The sequence below is a fragment of the Bos grunniens genome, chromosome 1 (assembly GCF_055505025.1).
Source record: "Bos grunniens cultivar Pamir isolate PY7600 chromosome 1, Bosgru_T2T1.0, whole genome shotgun sequence".
NCBI classification, from domain to species: domain Eukaryota; kingdom Metazoa; phylum Chordata; class Mammalia; order Artiodactyla; family Bovidae; genus Bos; species Bos grunniens.
The window spans coordinates 69,855,311-69,876,954 of record NC_141165.1 but is presented as its reverse complement, the minus strand read 5'-3'; the positions used below and the strand labels follow the sequence as shown (position 1 = coordinate 69,876,954).

The following is a 21,644-nucleotide window of genomic DNA, read 5'->3' as shown; positions in this document are numbered from 1 at the left end:
AAAAAAAAAAAAAATGCATATAATCCCAAGAGACTGTCAGCCTCTCTGCTAAACATTGATAAATCCTGCTTGTGGCCATGAAGTGTTAAGAAAAAATAGAAATGTTATGCAGTCATGATTTCTTCTAGTTTGCTCCAACTTTGACATTCTCTCTGCAGGGAACTCCTACACCTTAGAGCCGCACAGCCTGGTCCGACACTAGAAGCACAGTCCAAGCAGCCAGGTTTTGACACGCTGTAAATTTACTGTTCCACAGAGGCATCATTTATTAACTTTTCCCCTAAGCATAAAACAAAATCCTTGCTCTGGGTATTTGGAGCAATGAGGATGCTGTCACCTGAACAGCTAGGAAGGGTCTGGGCAGAACAAGAGGAGCAGTAGTTACTATGATGCTCACAGGACAAACGGGCAAAATAAAAACTGTGAGAGGATGAAGACGAGGTGAACATCTTCAGCAGCACTGAACTGAAGCTATAATCCATCTAAGTAATTCCCAGCATACACCTTTTTAAAAAAACGTGAAACTGCTTTGTCAAAGGTAAAAAACCTCTTAAAGTCAGGGGTCTTATTATTTTTAAGAATAGATGGCTTTCTTCGGGATGCGTTTCCCCTGAATAACTACATTACACACAGAGATTAGGCTTCCAGGCTAAGTCATAAAAGCCCATCAATAAGAGCTAAATTGGAGTATGAATAACAGCCCTGATGGCGCAGACAGTAAAGAATCCACCCACAGTACTGGAGACCCAAGTTCAATCTCTGGGTTGGGAAGATCCCCTGGAGAAGAAAATGGCAACCCACTCCAGTATTCTTACCTGGAGAATCCCATGGACAGCCAGGCTACATCCATGGGGTCACAAAGAGTCGGACACGACTAAGCGACTAACACACACACAACAGCCCTGAACAGAGCTCCCCTCAAGGAGGCCAGCAAGCAAGCATTCATGCCCAAGGCTTTCGCTATAGAGCAAGCCTCACGAAGAATTACTAAGTACAGGATGTCCCTCTGTGGTAACCTCAAGACCCTCTAGATCCCATTTCACTGTCTTCTCGGAGGGACTCTACCACATCTCACTAAAGATAGAGCTAGCAATAAGGAACATTCCACGGGCAGCCATGAGTACAACCTTGTAAGGGAGGTAAAAATCAAAGCTCAGAGAAAGGTAGCCAAATCAAGGCACTCGATGAAGTCCTGCTGCTATTAAGTAGTAAGAAGTATGGGGTGGCGGCGGGGCGTGGGATGGGATTGGGACCCAGGCCAGTCTGGTCCCCACATGCTTCCAGGTGCAACTGAGAAGCAGATGTCATTCTGGTGGCAGGAGCTAGGTGGGTGGCTGTCGGTAAGCACAGCTGTCAGGGGGCGGGCGAGGTGCTTGGAGAAAAGAGCAGATACTTCTTTTTTTTCAAGGCTGTTTCATTCCAAGAAAGCAGAAAGGGCAGACAAAGGAGAGCCATTCTGCTCAAGTGAGTAAGTAGCCTGGGCTGGGTGCTCTCCTAGGCTATCCTGCAAGGGACGGGAGAAGCTGGAGCAGGCCCTGCCAGCTCAACTCCCCAAACGTGAAAAGGACAGCTAAGTTCTTGGAGTTGACCAGTCCAGGCTGACGGCTCCCTGACAACAGCAGTGGGAAGACCCACTGTTGGGGGTGGGGGGAGTCCAAGATGCTAGTAAAGCATCTGCAGGGTTTGGCGGCCTCCATATTAACTTCCTTGGACTGCAAGGAGATCAAACCAGTCAATCCTCAAGGAAATCAGTCCTGAATATTCATTGGAAGGACTGATGCTGAAGCTGTAATACTTTGGCCATCTAATGTAAAGAGCCAACTCATTGGAAAAGACCCTGATGCTGGGAAAGACTTAGGGCAAAAAGAGAAGGGGTGACAGAGGATGAGATGGTTGGATGGCGTCATCGACCCAATGGACGCAAGTTTAAGCAAACTCTAGGAGACAGTAAAGGACAGGCAAGCAGTTTGATTTTCACAAAGAAATCAAACACGACTGAGCAACTAAACAACAACTTCAGCTACTAAACTGATCTATTAGTGGTCACACTCTGTTGGCTGGGGGTCTGGAAAGACAGCCCACAAGGACTGAGGCTGCTTCCAAAACCCCTGGCTGGAAACGCTGCCCCAGGCTCCTGTCTGAATTTTTCTGGAACTTAAGCCAATCAGCAGGAAGCCAAGAGGCCTGTGCTGGTTGCTGCCCCCTCAATAACCCTGGGGGCAAAGACCCCAGGAGCAAAGCAGTGGGACCCTGGGGCTCTTAGAAAGGAAGGGCTACTCACAAATCCTGAGTCTCTAAACTAGAGGCTGCCAGACCCTGCAGTCTGAACACTGACCTCTGAGCACCATGCCAGTCTGCAGCTTTCCCCGAGGGCACGCAGTACTTGCCCACTGTATCTGACTGCCTCACCTCCCTCATCTGTGTCCTTGATTCAGTCCATCTTCCAGGGTACCAGCCGTGAAGTCATCTTTAATTCCTCCCACACCTTCTCCCACTGCATATTCTGTCACCAAGTTGAACCACAGCCTCCATCGAAATCTCTACCAAGTTAGTCCTACCACCCCAGTATCTCTATTCCCACTGCCAACACCCTCATGGAGGCAACCCCCTCTGATATGACAAGAAACTCCTGGGAATTACTATTCAAAGTCTTCTCACAGTCGCATGGCCTCATGCTCTTCCCTCGCTCTTAACTGGCCCGCTAGTCTAGTCTAATCTTACCAAGACAATCTCCTTCATCACCCACAGAGATGTCAGCCTTGCCTTCCAGTCTCCCCAATAATCCTCTCTCCCATTAGCCAGTGAAGCCTCTCACATACACACCCGAGCTCGGTTCCACTTCCACGCCTTGTCTCCCCTGCTCCAAAATGCCCCCTCTCCAGGTCCCACCTGACTGGCCAGGCCAGTAACTCTTCCAGTCTTTACCTACTCCTCCTGTGCCTGAGATCTCCATTCAGGACCACACTGTTCACAACCTGAATATCCTAACAGTGCTTCAGGGTCTAACCTTAAGACACATCAGGGCTGACATCCCGTCTCTGTCACATTCAAGTCTACTGAACCTCCCTGACTCTCAGCTTCCTCTTTTGTAAAACGGGACAACAGTAACTGTCATTTATAAGTCAGTTACTATTGTAATTAAATGAGGTGGTGTGTATAGAAGTACCTCCTATGGTACTCGACTCATTATAGACACTCCACTATGATAGAAAGATCCCGATCATACCCTCTTTTCCTGTGGTCCTCTGTTTCTCTCCTAATACTCACACCTCCACTATAGCACTGAGAGCAGTACTGGAGGCTCTAAATAAGTACGAGTCCTTGCTAACTGACACAAAACAAAATCTTATTTTTAATCTTACCACAGGAAGCACATATTCTTGTGTACCTTAAGCAACATCTCTAGTTTGGAAACATGTTCAGATTCATCAAATTCTTGTCATTACTGCCTTGTCCTGCTGTTCCAGCTCCAAAAATAGGTGCTCTTGTTCACATCTGCTCTGCACATGGGGACAAGGGTCGTCCTGGGCTGATCACCCGTAACACTGAACAGGAGCAGCAGCACAGAGGCCTGGGTGATGTTCACAGAGACCAGCTCTCGTGTCATCTCCCCAAGATCACCATGTGTGGCTACTTTTACCAAGACCCTGGGGCATCCAGAATCACAATACACAAAACACTCAGCAAGTAGCTACGACACCTTTCCCTCACTTTTCCAGCTTATAACTTTCCAGACAATATGATAAAATAAAAATACAGCATTGGTTATTTTTAAGAACATGTTTTATTCTAAAATGTATGCTTATGATTTTTAAAAAATATAAAAACAGAAAAGATACAGATCTACTAGCACAGGTTCACAAAACAACACAGCTTTCTGCCCTCTACTGTTTTTTGTTTTGGCTGTGTCGCTTGGCTTACAGGATCTTAGTTCACTGACCAGGGATTGAACCCAGGCAGTGAAAACACGAAGTTCTAACCACTGGACCACCAGTCAATTCCCTCAGTCCTCTACTCTTTTCCCTTTAATTCTCTAAGATCTCAGTTACTCTGTATCTTCAACAATCAGTACCTCAACCATGATAGAGATGGACAATAAACCTCTAGCCCAGCTTGGGTGGGGGTGTGGAGAACACCCCAGGAAAATACCTGAGCTGGGTTTTAGGGATCAGTGGGGTGCAGGGGCTGAGAGGTTAGGAGAAGGCATTCCAAGCTAAGGGAAGAATACAGGCCAACATTCAGAGGAATGAAACCATGGACCATCTGAAGAAAAAGTCCTTAAGGCCAAAGGGAATGCAGGCAGTAGGCAGGTGCGAAGAGACAACACTAGCAAGGAAAGTTAGATCAATGTGATAAACTGACTTGTTTACTATTTTTAGATTAGTGCTATTGAAAATTCCTAGGCAGGGAAATGATGTGACAAGACCCATGTTTTAGAGAAACAACTGGGAATGCAATGTGACAGATGGAAGGGGCGTAAGGAAGTTAGTTAAGAGGTTTCTACAGGAGTCTAGGCAAGAGGTAACGAGAACCTGAGCCGTGGCAGTGTAGGAGAGAGGAGGCCAAGCTGGAACCCCATCACTAATGGGAAGTGACATAAAAGAGAAAGGAATACACTATATTCACAGCAACATTATCCAAATAGCCAAAAGGAGGAAGCCACCGAAGTGTCTGTTGACAGTTGAATGGATAAACAAAATGTGGTCTATATACATGAAATTAAAAGATGCTTACTCCTTGGAAGGAAAGTTATGACCAACATAGACAGCATATTAAGAAGCACAGACATTACTTTGTCAACAAAGGTCCATCTAGTCAAAACTATGGTTTTTCCAGTAGTCATGTATGGATGTGAGAGTTGGACTATAAACAAAGCTGAGCACCGAAGAACTGATGCTTTTGAACTGTGGTGTTGGAGAAGACTCTGGAGAGTCCCATGGACTGCAAGGAGATCCAACCAGTCCATCCTAAAGGAGATCAGTTCTGGGTGTTCATTGGAAGGACTGATGTTGAAGCTGAAACTCCAGTACTTTGGCTACGTCATGTGAAGAGCTGACTCACTGGAAAAGACCCTGATGCTGGGAGGGATTGAGGCAGGAGGAGAAGGGGATGATAGAGGATGAGATGGCTGGATGGCATCACCGACTCAATGGACATGAGTTTGGGTGAACTCCAGGAGTTGGTGATTGACAGGGAGGCCTGGCGAGCTACGGTTCATGGGGTCGCGAAGAGTCAAACACAACTGAGTGACTGAACTGAACTGGTCTATATACATACAATGGAATATTATTCAGCTTTAAAAGGGAAGGAAATTTTGACACATGCTACAACATGCATGAACCTTGAAAACAAGGTAAGTGAAATAAGCCGGTCACAAAAGTATAAATTCCACTTATGTAAGATACCTAGAACAGTCAAACTCATAGAGACAGGAAATAGGATGGTGTTTGCCGGGGGCTGGGAAGAAGGAGGAATGAGGAATTACTGTTTAATTGAGACAAAGTTTCAGTTCTATAAGATGAAAAGCATTCCAGAGATGGGTAGTGGTGATGGCTGCACAACAGTGGGAATCTACTTTATACCACTGAAGTGTACACTTAAAATGGTTAAGATGGTAAATTTTATGTTGTTGAGTATTTCACACAACTGTTTAAACAGACAGAGAGGGAGAGGGAGCAGAGTGAATGACCAGGTACATCCACCAGCCTGGGGCACTAAATGAACCGCAACACTTGAACCGAGCTCCATCCACAGGAAGAAGAAAGCAGAAGTGAAATGAGAATTCAGAGTTGCACAGGTAACCAGGTTCAACATGAGCTGAGAACACAAACTTTCCCAAAAGGTTTCCTGCAGGATCAGCATCATCTCTTACATTTCAAAGCTCTAAAACTGATACAACTTTAAAGGTAATTAACCACTAACAAAACAGGATGGCAAGTGACTTCTTGATGATTAGATGAGAAAAGTAGGATTCTAGGGTACAAAGGGCTGATCACACACACATGTCAATTTCACTCCTTTCTGAAACCCAAATAAAAGAACATTTAAGTGATGTTTTAAAACATAAACCACAAAATCTGGAAACTGGACTGCAGGTGGATAAGCACTAAAGACTAAGATGAGCTGACAAAGCCGAACCCTAGGCTTACAAGAGAGAAGACAAGATCCAATCTGATTTACACCCCAGAATTTCCAAAAGACTCTAGATAACTAGGACTGGACATGGAACAACTAACTGGTTCAAAATTGGCAAAGGAATATAAGGCTGTACATTGTCACCCTGTTTAACTTACATGCAGAGTACATCACGCAAAATGCTGGACTGGATGAATCACAAGCTGGAATCAAGATTGCCAGGAGAAATACTAAGAACCTCAGATACGCAGATGATACCACTCTACTGGCAGAAAGTGAAAAGGAACTAAAGAGTCTTTTGATGAGGGTGAAAGAGGAGAGTAAAAAAGCTGGCTTGAAATGCATATTCAAAAAACTAAGATCATGACACCAGGTCCCATTATTTCATGGTAAATAGAAGGTGAAAAAGTAGAAACAGTGACAGATTTTATTTTTTGGGGCTCCAAAATCACAGCAGATGGTGACTGCAGCCATGAAATTAAAAGATACTTGCTCCTCGGAAACCTAGACACATATGAAAAAGCAGAAACATTACTTTGCTAACAAAGGTCCATATAGTTAAAGCTATGGTTTTTCCAATAATCATGCATGGATATGAGCGTTGGACCATACAGAAGGCTGAGAGCTGAAGAATTGATGCTTTTCAAACGGTGGTGCTGGTGAAGACTCTTGAGAGTCCTTTGAATAGCAAGGAGATCAAACCAGTCAATCCTAAAGGAAATCAACCCTGAATATTCATTGAAAGGACTGATGCTAATGCTTTAATACTTTGGCCACCTGATGTGAAGAGCTGACTCACTGAAAAAGACCCTAATGTTGGGAAAGATTGAAGGCAGGAGAAGAAGGGGGTGACAGAGGATGACCTGGTTAGATGACATCACCAACTCAATAGACATGAATTAGAGCAAACTCCAGGAGATAGTGAAGGACAGAGGAGCTTGGTGTGCTACGGTCCATGGGATCACAAAGAGTTGGACACAATTTAGCGACTGAACAATTCCAGCTTACTCTGAAATTGGGGTGAAAAGGAGTTAAAATGAAGAGGAAAAGTTGAAAATCTGTGTAGGTAACACTCAGGGCCCAAGATTCCTTCTCCATTCCAAGAAGTCCCTCCCCACACTGTTGTTGCAGTCATTCAGTTGTGTCCTCCCGTGCTAGCGAACTACTGGTTTATTCTCTAAAGCAGGTAAAAACAGAATGCAGGTCTGTAGGACAAAGGGGTGCCACAATACACAGAAACTTAGAAATGTATGTGTCATGTACATGTATCAGTCCAGAATTGGTTAGAAAATACCAACTATTCTAGGTATTTCAGGCAGGAAGAGATTTAACACAGGGAAATAGAGGGACAAAATCACGGGAAGAGTTGTAAGAGCCAAGGTCAGAGAAACCACCACTCTAGTTCAGGAAATCAGAACACAACAAACATCACAAGAAACTGCACCAATGATCCCAGCTCCCCCCATGACTGATGTCCCCATGAGTCCCACACTCACATCTGCCATGTGCAACAGCAACAGTAGCTTCTTCTCCTTCACCTTCCAAATCTCTCTGGCAGAACCAAAATCAGAATCCTGCCATCAAGGATGGGGATCAAAACAAGGATAGGGTTGAGAAACAGGAGACAGTATATGAAATAGCTGGTATTCAATATCCAGATGCTGAGATCGCCCTCATCCTCTTCTGCTCAGCTCCTTGAGTCCTGGTAGATAGATCTTCAGTTTCCAGACAAGTGATAACAAAAGTCTCCTAACCAGTGGTCAAAGGAAAAAAAATCAGGATACAACAACACAAGGTTCCCCAAAGAAATAGCCCAGCCAGAGGACCCTACAATAAAACTTACAGGCAACAGAAGGAAGAATTCTCTTCTCTGAAAGAACCAATAATCTCCAGGTCCAAATATTAATAGTTGCAGTTTTCAAAGAGTCAAATTCTGTAAGTTTAAATTTGCTTTAAAAAGAATGAATCTGTAGAATATGACATTATGGTTGAGCTAAGATTAACAAGTTATGTGATCACCACAAATGTGAAAAAGTGAATCTACAAAAACCACAGTGCAGGCAGGATAAGTCACTGGGGTAACCAGCTGTACTTTTCCTGCCTAAACTCTAGAACTTTGGTTTTCAAAGTATGGTCTGGAGACCCTGTGATGCCCCAAGACCCTTCAAGCAACCTGGGAGGTCAAAACTATTTTCATAATGAACTTACTTGTCTTTTTTCACTCACATTCTCTCACGAGCATTTCTCAGAGTCTATATGTCATCTGATAATATCATCACTCTAACAGCTAATAGAATGGAAGTTGTTTTAAGTTTTTCTGTCTTAATTTCTAACATAGTAAATATCAATAGATAGAAACCACACAAAAGCTCTTTGAAGTCCTCAAAAATGTTTAAGAATAAAGGGTCCAAAAAGCTTGAGAATTCTTACTGTAAAACAACTTTTTAGTTAGTTGCTTTTGGAAGGGAACTTTTTTGTTTGTTCAAATAATTTTATTTATTTTTGGCTGTGCAGGGTCTTCGTGCAGGCTTTTCTCTAGTTGCAGCAAGTGAGGGCTACTCTCTAGTTGCAGCGTGTGGATTTCTCCCTCCCGTCGCTTCTCCTGTTGCGGAGCACAGGCTCTAGAGTACTGGCTGAATAGTTGTGGCACACGGGCTTAGCTGTTCCGCAGCATGTGGGATGTTCCTCGACCAGGGACCAATCCTGTGTATCCTACATCAGAAGGCAGATTCTTTACCACTGAGTCACCAGGAAAGCCCAGAAGGGAACTTTTGTTATGTGAAACCAATTATATTTAAAATTTACACCTTCAAAGAGGAAAAAAAAATGTGTAAATTTCTAAATTTTGCTTTACTGTCTTTTATCTGTTTATCCATTCAAAGGAGGATCTTTCCACATAGGTCCTAAATTATTTTTCCCCCTGGGAAACAACTAAGCCCCATAATGGCAAGTCATAATGCCCAGAAGGCAGCATACAGCACATGAGAGTAAAAAGCACTGTTTCTACAGGGATTCAGACAGATACTTGTATGTCACTGATCACAGCAGCTTTATTCATGATCCTCAAAAGGTAGAAACCACCCAGATGTCCATCCACAGATGAATGGATACACAAAATGTGGTCTGTAAGAAACACAGAATATCATTCCCTCTAAGGAAGGAAATTCTGACACATATTGCAACATGGATGAACCCTGAAAACACACAAAGTGAAATAAACCAGACACAAAAGGACAAATACTCTGTGATCCCAGTTACATGTGGTACCTAGAATGTGCAAATTCACAAAGACAGAAAATAGAACAGTGGTTACCAGAGGCTGGAGGTAGTGGGGGATGGAAAGTTATTGCTTCATGGGTACGGAGTCTCAGTTTGGGATGATAAAGAAGTTCTGGAAATGGATGGTGATAATGGTTGCATGGCAATGTGAATGTACTTACGGCACTGAATTGTACAATTAACATGGTTAAAGTGGTACAAATAAAGAACAAAAAGAAATTCTAGAGCCAGATAACCTGGATTCAAAACTCAGGTCTACCACTTAATATTTTGTGTGACTTTTGTGCTTCAGTTTCCTCATCTGCAAAATGATAATAACATACAGCATAAGGTTGTTTTGAGGATTGCATGAGTTAACATATGAATAAACACATATCTAGAATGCTCCCAGGCACCTAGTAAACGCCCTGTCACTGACTCTCAAACTTTGGCATGCCTCAGAATCACATGGAAAGACTATTCAAATCAGGCTTGCTAGACTCCCAATCCCAAGTGTCTGTTTCAGTGGTCTGCAAAGGGACCCAAGAATTGGCATGTCTACAGGTTCCCAGGACTTGCTGGTGCTGCCCGTCCAGGAAGCACACGTTGAGAACCACTGCTCTGTACAAATATTAAGCTGTCATTATTATTATTAGCAATGTCTGAGGTAGTACCAGGCAAACCCACATATTGGGAGAAGGAAGGAAAGACAGAAGTATAGTTTCTCCTCTACTTACAGAATACTTCCCTTCTGGCCACCAAATGTGTGTGGGGGGCATGGGGAGAGGGTATTTCTCCCACAGGAAGCAATTCTCCACCTCTCCATAGGCACCAAGTGCCCCACAATTTAACTCAATTAAGGAGCCTGGCGGGCTGCAGTCCATGAGGTCGCAGAAAGTCAGACACGACTGAGTGACTAACACACACTGACACTATTTACCTGGTGTTACCATCACAGTCCGCACATTAAAGACTCAGCCCCACAAGGCTGCTTCCCTGGCCCCCTACCTTAAACACCAGTGGGAAGGCTGGGTTATCACCTGCGCTTCTGAAGAACCGACTATAAATAGTATCCCAGGAAGCCCTTCGCAGCTTCAATTAATTTGCTAGAGCGGCCCACAGAACTCAGGAAAACAATTTACTTACAGGATTATCAGCTTATTACAAAGGATGTTAAAGAATATCAATGAGCAACCAGAAGAAATGATGGGCAGGGCAGGGGGAAAAGAGTGTGGAGTTCTGTGACCCTCAGCACCCTCCAACCCCAGAGTTCAGGGATTTTTGTTGCTGCTGACTTCATCAGACAGGTGAGAATGACTAAACCACTGGCCACTGTTGATTACGTCAATCTCCAGTTCCTCTCCCCTCCCAGGAGGTAAGAGCTTCCCAGGTGGCTCAATATAAAGAATCCACCTGCCAGTGCAGGAGACACAAGTTCAATCCCTGCGTGGGGAAGATCCCCTGGAGATGGAAACAGCAATCCACTCCAGTATTCCTGCCTGGAAAATCCCACGGACAGAGGAGCCTGGCAGACTACGGTCCACAGGGTCGCAAAAAGTTGGACATACCTGAGTGACTGAACAACAACCCAGGAGATGAGGAGGGGCTGAAAGTTCCAACCTTCTAATCACTAGGTTGGTTTCCCTGGCAATCAGGGGCTTTCCAAAAGCCTCTAATATAAACTCAGGTGTGGCTGAAAGGAGATTGTTAAGAATAATGAAAGACACCTTCATGGCTCTTATCATTTCGGAAATTCCAAGAGTTTTAGGAGCTCTGTGCCAGGAATAGGAACAAAAATCAAATATACATTTCTTACTGTAAATCACAGAAGAATTTACTGAGCCCCTAATATGAAATTTTCCTACAAAGAGATGATCTCAAAGCCTTTCCTGATGGATATGTACACCAGCAACTACCAAACTGAGGCTCCCAGAGATTTGCAAAGACTCCCAAGGAAGGCAGAGAACCAACATCACTCTCAACATCACTAAGAGATCTCAGAGCTTTGGAGAATGGGGGAAGAGCTCCTTTTTACAAAATAGTGCTGACATTGGAAGGGAAGAAGAGGTGAGGGGGACATGGCTTATGCTGGTCTCACAGCCATTTTTTGGGTGTGTGCCCCTGCTCACCGTAGCAAGTGGCCTGACAACCTCATTGCTGCACTGGGATCTCTCGATTCTCAGAGGCTGCTGGTCTCAGCAAGCCCACAGGGAGCCCACTTAGCCTCCCAGGCACAAACACAAGCCTGGAAGAGTCCAAGTGTTTCAGCCCTGGGGCACCCTTGACCGACCGGCCACAGGAGCCAGTGGATAAATACTTTCTTTTCCGGGTCCCGGGGCAGTGCTGAGGGGCACTGATAGTTTGCCAGAGTCCTCGTGCGGAGCACTGCCCCAGTAACTCACCTTCGTTTGGCGTTCGTTCCTTCCTTCCCTTTGTCCCTATTCCTTTGGACGTTCTTACTCTTCTGTTCCCTGGGATACCTTTCCAAAATAAAAGGCCTGGGCCAAAGCCCTTGTCTCAGTCTTCAATTGACCCCAGCTGAGACAGGACATAAGCCCAGCTCCCCACACTCACACAGGTGGGGCGGGAGCATAATTAGCAGCCAGCCCTGTGGCCCTGCTCCTCTCCTACCTCCTGGGTACAAGGCTTTGTACCTGGTAGATGCTTTAAACGGAGAAGGCAATGGCACCCCACTCCAATACTCTTGCCTGGAAAATCCCATGGACAGAGGAGCCTGGTAGGCTACAGTCCATGGGGTCGCTAAGAGTCAGACACGACTGAGCGACTTCACTTTCACTTTTCACTTTCATGCATTGGAGAAGGGAATGGCAACCCACTCGAGTATTCTTGCCTGGAGAATCCCAGGGACGGGGGAGCCTGGTGGGCTGCCGTCTATGGGGTCGCACAGAGTCGGACACGACTGAAGCGACTTCGCAGCAGCAGCAGCAGATGCTTTAAAACTACCAGTTAAGTGGGTAAAAAGAAATAAAATGATGGCAAACCATATAAGACAGGCTCTAACTGCCGTGTTGTACAACACAGACCCTAAGTAATGTAGGCTTCAGAGGAAAGGATGAAGTCTAAAGCAGAAGGAAAGGGCTGAGAAAGAGCTTTGAAAGATTACCAAGAGAGGAAGGTGGTCCCGGAAAAGGAAAAAAAGTCTCCACAGGTTGAAGACCCAGAGTCTGGACTCCTCAGAGCTGGCAACACAGAAAGGGGGGAGAGATGGGACAAGGTATATTCAAATGAAGGTGGGGCTCAATAACTAAGGAGGAGAGAGTAGATTTTGCATGGCAGTTCATGAAGGTTGCGAGCAGAAGTATGAACCGATTTCCCCCACTTAACTATGTCAAACTTTCTACATAACCCTTGACAACCAAACACTTGGGCTTAAAACTTCTTATTTCTTTCTTTTCTTCCTATGAAACTGAAAGTGTTAGTAGCTTTTAGTCATGTCTGATTCTTTGCAACCCTATAAACTGTATGAATGGCACCCGACTCCAGTACTCTTGCCTGAACAATCCCATGGATGTAGGAAGGCTGCAGTCCATGGGGTTGCTGAGGGTTGGATACGACTGAGCGTCTTCACTTTCACTTTTCATTTTCATGCATTGGAGAAGGGCATGGCAACCCACTCCAGTGTTCTTGCCTGGAGAATCCCAGGGACAGGGGAGCCTAGTGGGCTGCGGTCTATGGGGTCGCACAGAGTCGGGCACGACTGAAGCAACTTAGCAGCAGCAGACTGTATGTAGCCCACCAGGCTCCTCTGTCCATGGAATTCTCCAGGCAAGAATATTGAAGTGGGTTGCCATTCCCTTCGCCAGGGGATCTTCCTGACCCAGGGATTAAACCCAGATCCCCTGCATTGCAGGCAGATTCTTTACCATCTGAACCACCAGGGAAGCCCCATGTCTTCCTATAGCAATTACTAATTGGCCAGGCACACATATTTATTTAATCCACAAGCCCCATGAGGTAGAATCTATTATGGTCTTCATTTTGCAGACTAGAGAAACTGGGACACACAGAAGTTACAAAGCTGGGTAACAGAGCTGGAATTCAAACCCTGCCAGTCCAGCTCTTAATTTCACATCTGTCCCCCACAACAAAGTCCCACTTTCTTCATGAGAATCCTACAAGATTTCTTTCCCAGTGTTTCCCATGTGGTGTATCCTTACCATTTTCATAACCCATAACCACAGATAATTTGTATGTTTCCTAGACATTCATTGAGTTCCTGGTACATATACCAGATGCTGGGCCAGCAGCTGGGAACACAAAGCCCCCCTTTCCAGGAAGGTCCCATTACAGATCCTGCAAGATGAACCAAGTCCTGGAGAGATGAACCTTACTGGTCATGGTGAGACAGTGGACCAAACTGGTAGGTGAAAAGACAAATTCTCACTCATTCCAAAATAACTGTTACTGGGCATCTGCTCCGTGCAAATCCCTAGCAGGTGGAAAGAAAGGAAGGAGACAGACACTGAAATGAGTTGTCACGCTGTCCCACTTCACACCCACGAAGGAGAAGAATAGCAAAAGTGGTCACAGCACACCTTAGACATGGGAGACGCAAAATAAAAATTATTAATTCAGTCTTCCTCTAACACCCCTTTAAATCATATTACTCACAGGAGCTTTCCATAACTGACCACATGACATTCAAGATCCTATTCTTGGCATTCAAGGCCCCCATCTTCTATTCTACTTGGTTCTGACCTCACTGCTTATCAAATCAGTCTTTTTCTTCCAAATACATTACTAGCAAATAAAAAGAAAATACTCACACTTTGTGTTTACACATATAATTTACGTGGCCTAGAATGTTGCTCTATTTATTTCTAACCATCCTTATTTATGACCATTTTCAAAAGTATCCAATGCAAGGATGGCTATTGTTTCCACTCAAATGATTTTGGTCGTTTCTCTACCACAGTCCTACTGCACTGGTGGATTAGTCTCTGCTATTTGGCACCAATGAATTTTTCTCTGTATGGTTCTTATAGCCATGAATGTAACAGCTGGCACATAGTAGGTACTCTAGAACCCTTATGAGATTCATGATGAAGTGTTAAATAAGTACCATAGGGAAAGATCTCGAATTATCATGCACTGTACTTTAATATAACTTGTTATAAAATCTTCTTTCTCTTTCTCCCTTGAAACATAGATAAAGAAATATACTGATTCATCAGCCTTGTAAATAAGCCCAGTCTTCCCCAAGGAACTACTGTGGCATGAATGAAATCAGTTTATACTGGACAAGATACTTCTAGAATAGTGTTTGGCACACACTAAGCTTCCAATAACTATTTGTGAAAGTGAGTAAAATAATCAGCTTTTTTTCTTCACTCCTACCATACACTATAAAACACAGTAAAGACTTTCAATAACAAAGTTTGTAAGAAGAATCTGAAGAGTAACTCAGTTTAAAGGAAGAGAAAGCAGTTTTACCCACTTTACATGTTGTATTATCCTAAAAGACTTGGGCTATTTTCCCCATGGCATTCACAATCCTCGATTGCTTAAGTTAATTAGGGTCATCCCTCTCCACCTTTAGAAGCTATTAGTGGAAACCTGCTCAACACTAGACACAAAATCTGAACATGACGTTTTCAGATGCTTTGTGGATACAATGACACTGCTGAAAGACACATTAAGTTGTGATCACAAGCCGCTATGTAATAAATATAACCATTTCACTTCACACTACACACCTTTTTAAAAGAAAAAAAAAGTAATGAGCAAATAAATGAGACTTTTATCTCCCAAACGATCTATTATTAGCATAAAAGAAAAATATCACAGAAAGGATACAAATTCTGCAACTCCACTGTGTACAAAACAAAAGGCCTTGGAAATCAGCTGAAAGCAACTCACAAGATAATAAGGATACTTTGGAACATGTGCCATTTATCTGGCTTTTTTTTTCATCCAACAAAACATAATATGAATAAACTGTGTTAGACTATTGTTGTGAAACCTGCCTCGGTGCCTCCAATCCAGAAACCTCCCTTTTGCATTGAGATCTGCCGAGTGACACATGAGCTCTAAAGTGGATGGATAAAAATAACCTGGTCCTCAAAAAGACATGATAAACGCCAGACAGCTGAGTCACTTTGAAGCCCATTTTGACTCCCAAAAAGGACAATTCACCCTCCTTTTTCCTTCTCACACATACACATACAACCTGGTGAAAAACACACCAACAGCGCCGGGTGGGAGGCGGTGGTGCGTCTCGACTTTCCCCGCCAGTCTCTGAGGTCACGACTAGCGATTGAACTTCTAATAATTTATACTGGTGCATTTCAGTCAAAGTGACTCGTTTAGGAGGGAAAGAGAAAGGATTCAGGAAACCGTACAATCCAACAGACCCTCTATTTCTGCTGCCCCAGTGGAAGCACCCGACGGTTTCTTCCGATGTTCTGACGGAAAGAAAAGGAGTAGGGAGTAATTTAAAGTGGAGAGAGAAAAGCTCAGAGAGAAAAGCAGAACTGTCCAGGAGTGGGAATCCCTGGGCAAAGCAAACGGTCCCAGAAAGAGAAGGGCTGCGTGCATCCGGAGTGAATCAACCTCATCCGCCCACCCGCCCTCCGTGCTCGCCCCAAAGAGGACGCAAACCATCAGCAATGCACAGTTAAGATTAGGGAACTCTTCCACTAGATCTATCTTTCAAACGGTGGCGGGGCTCTGGAACCGCTGCTAGGAATTGGGGTCCTGGCAGCCTAAGAAGGCTGGCGGAGCAAATGACCCCGGCCGTCCCGGGCTTCGGCTGCAGCAGCCCTGGGGAATCCAGCGCCGCCGGGCACCCAGTAGGCACTCCTTAAGTGTTTGCCGAACTGCTGTGCCCCTGAGCCAACTCCGGCGCCCGGAGGAGCGGGTCCCCGGCTGCCACCGCGCATCTTCTTCCCCCCGCGCTTCACGTGCGGCCGAGTTCGGCGACTCGCGGCCGCCGAAGGCCGCGGGCACCGCAACCTCCCCCGAGGCGCCGTCCTGCCGCCGAGTCTCACTTACCGGGGAGTCGTAGGAGAAGGCGCACTCGTTCTTGTAGACCCTGTCCCCGGACCTGGGCACGCGGATCGTGGGCATGTGGGGCACTAGCAGCTCGCCGATGTCTCCTGCAGCCATCTTCCTGCTGCCGCTACCGCCCGGCACGCCGAACAGGGCGCCCCGGCGCTGCATGGCCGCGGCGCGCACTCCAGCCGAGCTGAGCGCCGGGTCTGCCCACCTCGGCGGCGGCGGCGGCGGCGGGCTGCGCGGGCGACTGGAGCCGAGCCGGGACGGGCGGGGAGAGCCGGCCGCGGGGCGGGAGCGGGCACCCCGGGCCTGGGCTGGCGGGCTGGCTGGCTGGTGAAGGGGACGCTGCTATTTTTAATCCAATGGCGAATCGCCGGCCCAGCTGCAGCGTCAGGCGGGGCGCTCGGGAGCACCCGCCGCAGCGCGCGGGGAGGGGGCACTGGAGAGGGGCCTGGGGCCCTGGCCGGGCTTGGCGGCCGGGGCGGAGGGCGAGTCCTGGGGGCTCAGGCTCCGGAGCCGGCTGCGATGGAGCACCAGCGCCGTGTTTTCTATCATAAATCGCTAGTCTGCTAAGGGGCAACTCCGAAGCAGCCAACAAAGGGCAGGATTTGAGATTTTTTAAACCGCTAGCTTTTAAACAATCAGGATAACAGTGGGAACGTACCCTGATTGGATAGGGGTGGGACTCTAGAACCTAAAGTGGGGCCCAAATCTAAATTTGGTTTTGGCACTTCGATGTTAATCTAAGACTTGTTCCTCACGTTTTTAAGATCTAAAGCTCTTTGAAAGAGAATAGAGTAAGATTGAGTAAGGATAAATGTATATTTTTCCAGTAATACTGACTTTTCTTCCGAATGGGGGAGAGTATCAAGATTATTTGAGGGAGGATATATTTTTCTCTATCTTTGCAAAGTCTTCTCTGCATGAACCATTTCAGTTGACTGATTTGGGATCTTACTGCATACATACTTCTTCCCTGCCTTTGCATGTCCAGTTCCTTAAATAATAAATGGGAATAGGTTGGGGTGGGAAGTGATATAATAATCTGCAAAAACAGAGCATGTGTCACAGCATTCTCTTATTTTCTTTAAAAAACAAAAAGAAACTCAGAACATGAGTTCAGTTCCACTGAGCTTCCCTAACTACATCTAAGGGGCAGGATACCAGTGACACCTACCAGTTAATGAAACAGAAAAAGTGACTCAATACACTGATTTTTATGCAAATCAAAACTACAATGAGGTACCACTTCACAGAAGGTCAGAATGACCATCATTAAAAAGTCTACAAGCACGAATGCTGGAGAGAGTGTGGAGAAAAGGGACCTCTCCTACACTGTTGGTGGGACTATAAGTTGGCACAGCCACTGTAGAAAACAGTATGGAGGTTCCTCAGAAAACTAAAAATAGAAATTACCATATGATCCAGCAATCCCACCCATGGGCAGATACTCAGATTAAACTATAATTCAAAAAGGTGCATGCACCCCTATGTTCATAGCAGCGCTATTCACAATAGCCAAAACATGGAAACAACCCAAGCATCTGTCAACAGATGAATGGATAAAGAAGATGTGGTGCATATATACATTGAAATACTACTCAGCCATGAAAAAGAACAAAATAATGCCATTTGCAGCAACTTAGATACAACTACAGATGATCAAACTAAGTGAAGTAAGTCAGAAAGAGAAAGACAAATACCATATAATATCACTTACGTGTGGAATCTAAAATACGGCACAAATGAACCTATCTACAAAATAGAAACAGACTCACAGATATAGAGAACAGACTTGCGGTTGCCAAGGGCAGGGGAGAGAGAAAAGACCGGGAATTTGGGGTTGGTAGATGCAAACTATTGCATTTAGAATGGATGAACAACAAGGTCCTAATGTATAGCACAGGAACTATAGCCAATCTCCTGTGATTAACCATAATGGAAAAGAATATCTTTTTTAAAAAATGAATGTATGTATGTGTATAACTGAGTCACTTTGCTATATGACAGAAATCGGCACAACGTAGTAAATCAACCATACTTCAATTAAAAAAAAAAACAAAGAAACATGCTGATTTCTATAAGCCTTTCCCAGGTCAAATGGTACTTAATTCCTTTTTCTTTTTTCTTCCATTATTTCTGTCATTCTCTCTGATTCTGCAGATGTGCTGGCTCTGCTACGGAGAAATGATGGTACCTGAAATTTGACATGCATTACCTGGAATAGACGGATGAGCTCTTTCTGCACTTCTAAATTTCCATACCTCAAGCAAGGCTCTAACACACAACACATCTATGTAACTCACAACTTTCTAACTCAATCTAATGGAAATGGAGAAGAGGAGACAAAAGCAAAAAAGTAAACACTATTGCTACCCTCCTGCTTGGGAGGATACTCTCAAGGAGTTTTTGCTTTTTATTGTCCTCACCCACTTATCACTTTCTGTAGTATCTGTGCCTGTTTCAGGTTCAAGGATGAAGCTTGCTTGTCTAATTACAGAGAAAAACTTGATTCAGGAACCTTCAAAATATTTTAAGTATTTTTAAGTTGAATGCAAATTAAATCAAGACACCATTTTTCACCCTTCACATTAATACAGATATGCTGAGTTGGCCCAGGTTTGGGAAATAGGCCCTCATATACTTTGTCGATAGACTGAAAACGTTCAATCTCTTTGAAGGGAAATTTAATACTAAGTATGATTTTATATGCCTATACAATTTTCCCCAGCAATTCTTCATCTAGACATTTATGCTACAGATAAGTTTACACTATATAAGGATATTTGTTGGAGCATTGCTATAGTAACAAAAAACTTAAGACGAGCCTAAAAATCCATCTATAGGAAGTGGTTAAAACACAGTACCGCTGAAAGAATAAAGCACCCTGTATGTGCTGATGTGGAATAATCTCCAAATCATATTACTAGATTAAAAGAGCCGAGTGAGAATTAATGTGTAAAAGCAAGACCATGCGTTCAAGGCTAAGGATGTGCCGGAATGCCTACTGCACATCCTATATACCGTGGGCCTTCCTTCTAAGTGTCGATAACTGTGCTAAATATTTTTAATGTTGCCCCTAGATAGCTATAGATTTAGATGTCAGTATTCTATTAGTAAATTTATGCAACATTGTAGATAGATAGGTGCTTGTTTGGCCTTTGGAAGCCTCTGGAAGAATACAAAAGAAATTCATGACAACTGGGCTCTGTGGAGAGAAACACATTGCCTAGGTTTAAAGAGGCACTTACTACTACTCTTTACCTTTCTGTACCATTAACGATTTTTATCATGTGGAAGTATTGCTCTAAAAAGTAATTAAAACTCAATTGTGAAAACAATCTAAGTTCAGTAACCAGTAATATTAATATAGGTTGAGGACAATTACTGCACCACTATAAAAATATATCCCAAATTTTTTCGTGCAATGAAACACTTTGAAAATGATAATATTTGTACAGCCCACTAAAGTAATTGGTCAATTACTTCAATTCATGAAGCCTGGGGCTACTAGTCTGGTGGCCCCAGTGACCCCAAGCCCCACCCATGTACTCCCAAGGATCAAAGAGATCTTATCAAACCTGAATGCCATCTCTGTATATCAAAATGTCAATGGCACACTGGATGGAAAGTTTGAATCAAAACAAGGGAAAATGACACCATCTAACTATGGACAAATGATTAAATTGGGTATATCTATTCAAAAATATTTATATAAATCTTAAAAATGATTTTTGTAAAAATGACTGTTTTAATACATTTGTAGTATGTTAGCTTAATCTATTTACAATAATTATACAATATTATTGTAAGATTTTAATTAAAAATAATTATGCATTTTTGACAAAACTGGAAAGACATGTAAAATTAGTTACATTTAGGTTGGTTATAAGATTTTGTTTCTATTGTTAAAATGTCTACAACGATGCTACATTTGTTTTATAAAAATTTATCAAGGCACTGGGACAACCCAGAGGGATGGTATGGGGAGGGAGGAGGGAGGAGGGTTCAGGATGGGGAACACATGTATACCTGTGGTGGATTCATTTTGATATTTGGCAAAACTAATACAATTATGTAAAGTTTAAAAATAAAATAAAATAAAAAATAATTAAAAAAAAGAAAACGGAAAAAAAAAAAATTTATCAAGGCAAAAAAGCTGAGATAATGTCTTAATTGTGCATTGTAGGAAAAATTCTAGTTCTGTTACTGGAATTTTTAAACCCAATTTTGCAAATTCTACATGTGAATTTATAACTAGACTGTTTCACTATTGGGTCAGTTTCCACATGTGGCTCTTGATCAAAGAGCAGGAATAAAGTGGTTATGGGTACGCAATTTTAACTTCCAACATAAATTTAAAGTCTTACCAAAGAGATTTCAGAGGACTAAAGATGAACTGACTTTGTCACATTAAGGTGGTCAGACCATCAAGTCACTCTACAGCTCACAGGCCTCCTCCCATGATGTTCGGTGGAGCCCAGACTCCCCTGGCCTAGCACTCAGGGACCTCTCCCAACTAGCACTCCTTCTTTTCAGACTTTACTCCCACTCCTACACTTCTGGTGAACACAATTTACTGTCCCCCAAGGATAAATGTACTTGTCTCCTAGCCTCGGTTGAAAGCTCTCTCCTCTCATTTCTATCTTTTCAATCCTTTCAAGACTTTTTCCATGAAACCTTTTCTGAATGCTCCAACCCTCAGGGATCAATCTTTTAAAAATGACAGTCCCCAAGAGAAAAATCTTTTAAGAGAAGTTATATCTCTTAGCATCCTTGCACATCGTGGAAGCTCAGTGTTTACGGAATATTGCCCACCCAGAATGGAGTTGTCTGCTTATTTTAGACACTCAATAAGTACCTACCGAATGTATGACTCACATCTGTGACATTGTAATAGATATGTTTTGCAGTCAGCTTTGTTCCTTTTAGGTAAAATTCATTGCTGCATAAATGTTCCCAGAACTGACAGAGGTTACATTAAAACATGACATGAATATTAGTTACTGTGACTAATGCCAAAAAGGGGAATTGGGTAAATCTACAGAGAAAAAGATGTCTTAATTATGTCAATTAATGGAAAAGCTCTTGACCTCAGATGCCCTCTAATTATGTGCAGTGATCTGTTAAAGCCATATATGGTAACAGCTTGTTGTGGAGACATCCATAAAATTTTCTGTCCTGTGGAGAGCCCCTGTGAGAAGTGCTGGTTATTAATATAGAACAATAGGTCA

The 21,644-nt window shown here is 43.8% G+C and overlaps 1 protein-coding gene across 12 annotated transcripts in view; it reads right to left on the bottom strand.

Moving 5' to 3' along the window:
- USP13 (ubiquitin specific peptidase 13) overlaps positions 1–16,633 on the bottom strand; it is a 130,788-nt gene extending 114,155 nt beyond the window's left edge. For 4 of the 12 annotated variants that reach the window (XM_086395366.1, XM_086395271.1, XM_086395355.1 and 1 more), the window contains exon 1: positions 16,408–16,633. Coding sequence is in view for 6 of the 12 variants with exons in the window: in XM_086395271.1 (XP_086251397.1) it covers positions 16,408–16,575 (168 nt within the window). In the remaining 6 variants the exon portion in view is untranslated. Of the gene's footprint in view, positions 1–7,631; positions 7,885–7,978; positions 8,848–10,130; positions 10,416–10,539; positions 10,690–11,795; positions 11,939–16,407 lie in introns of those variants that run through there. The other 8 variants (XM_086395305.1, XM_086395282.1, XM_086395288.1 and 5 more) reach the window with 8 other exon arrangements.
- Positions 16,634–21,644: the final 5,011 nt, after the last annotated feature.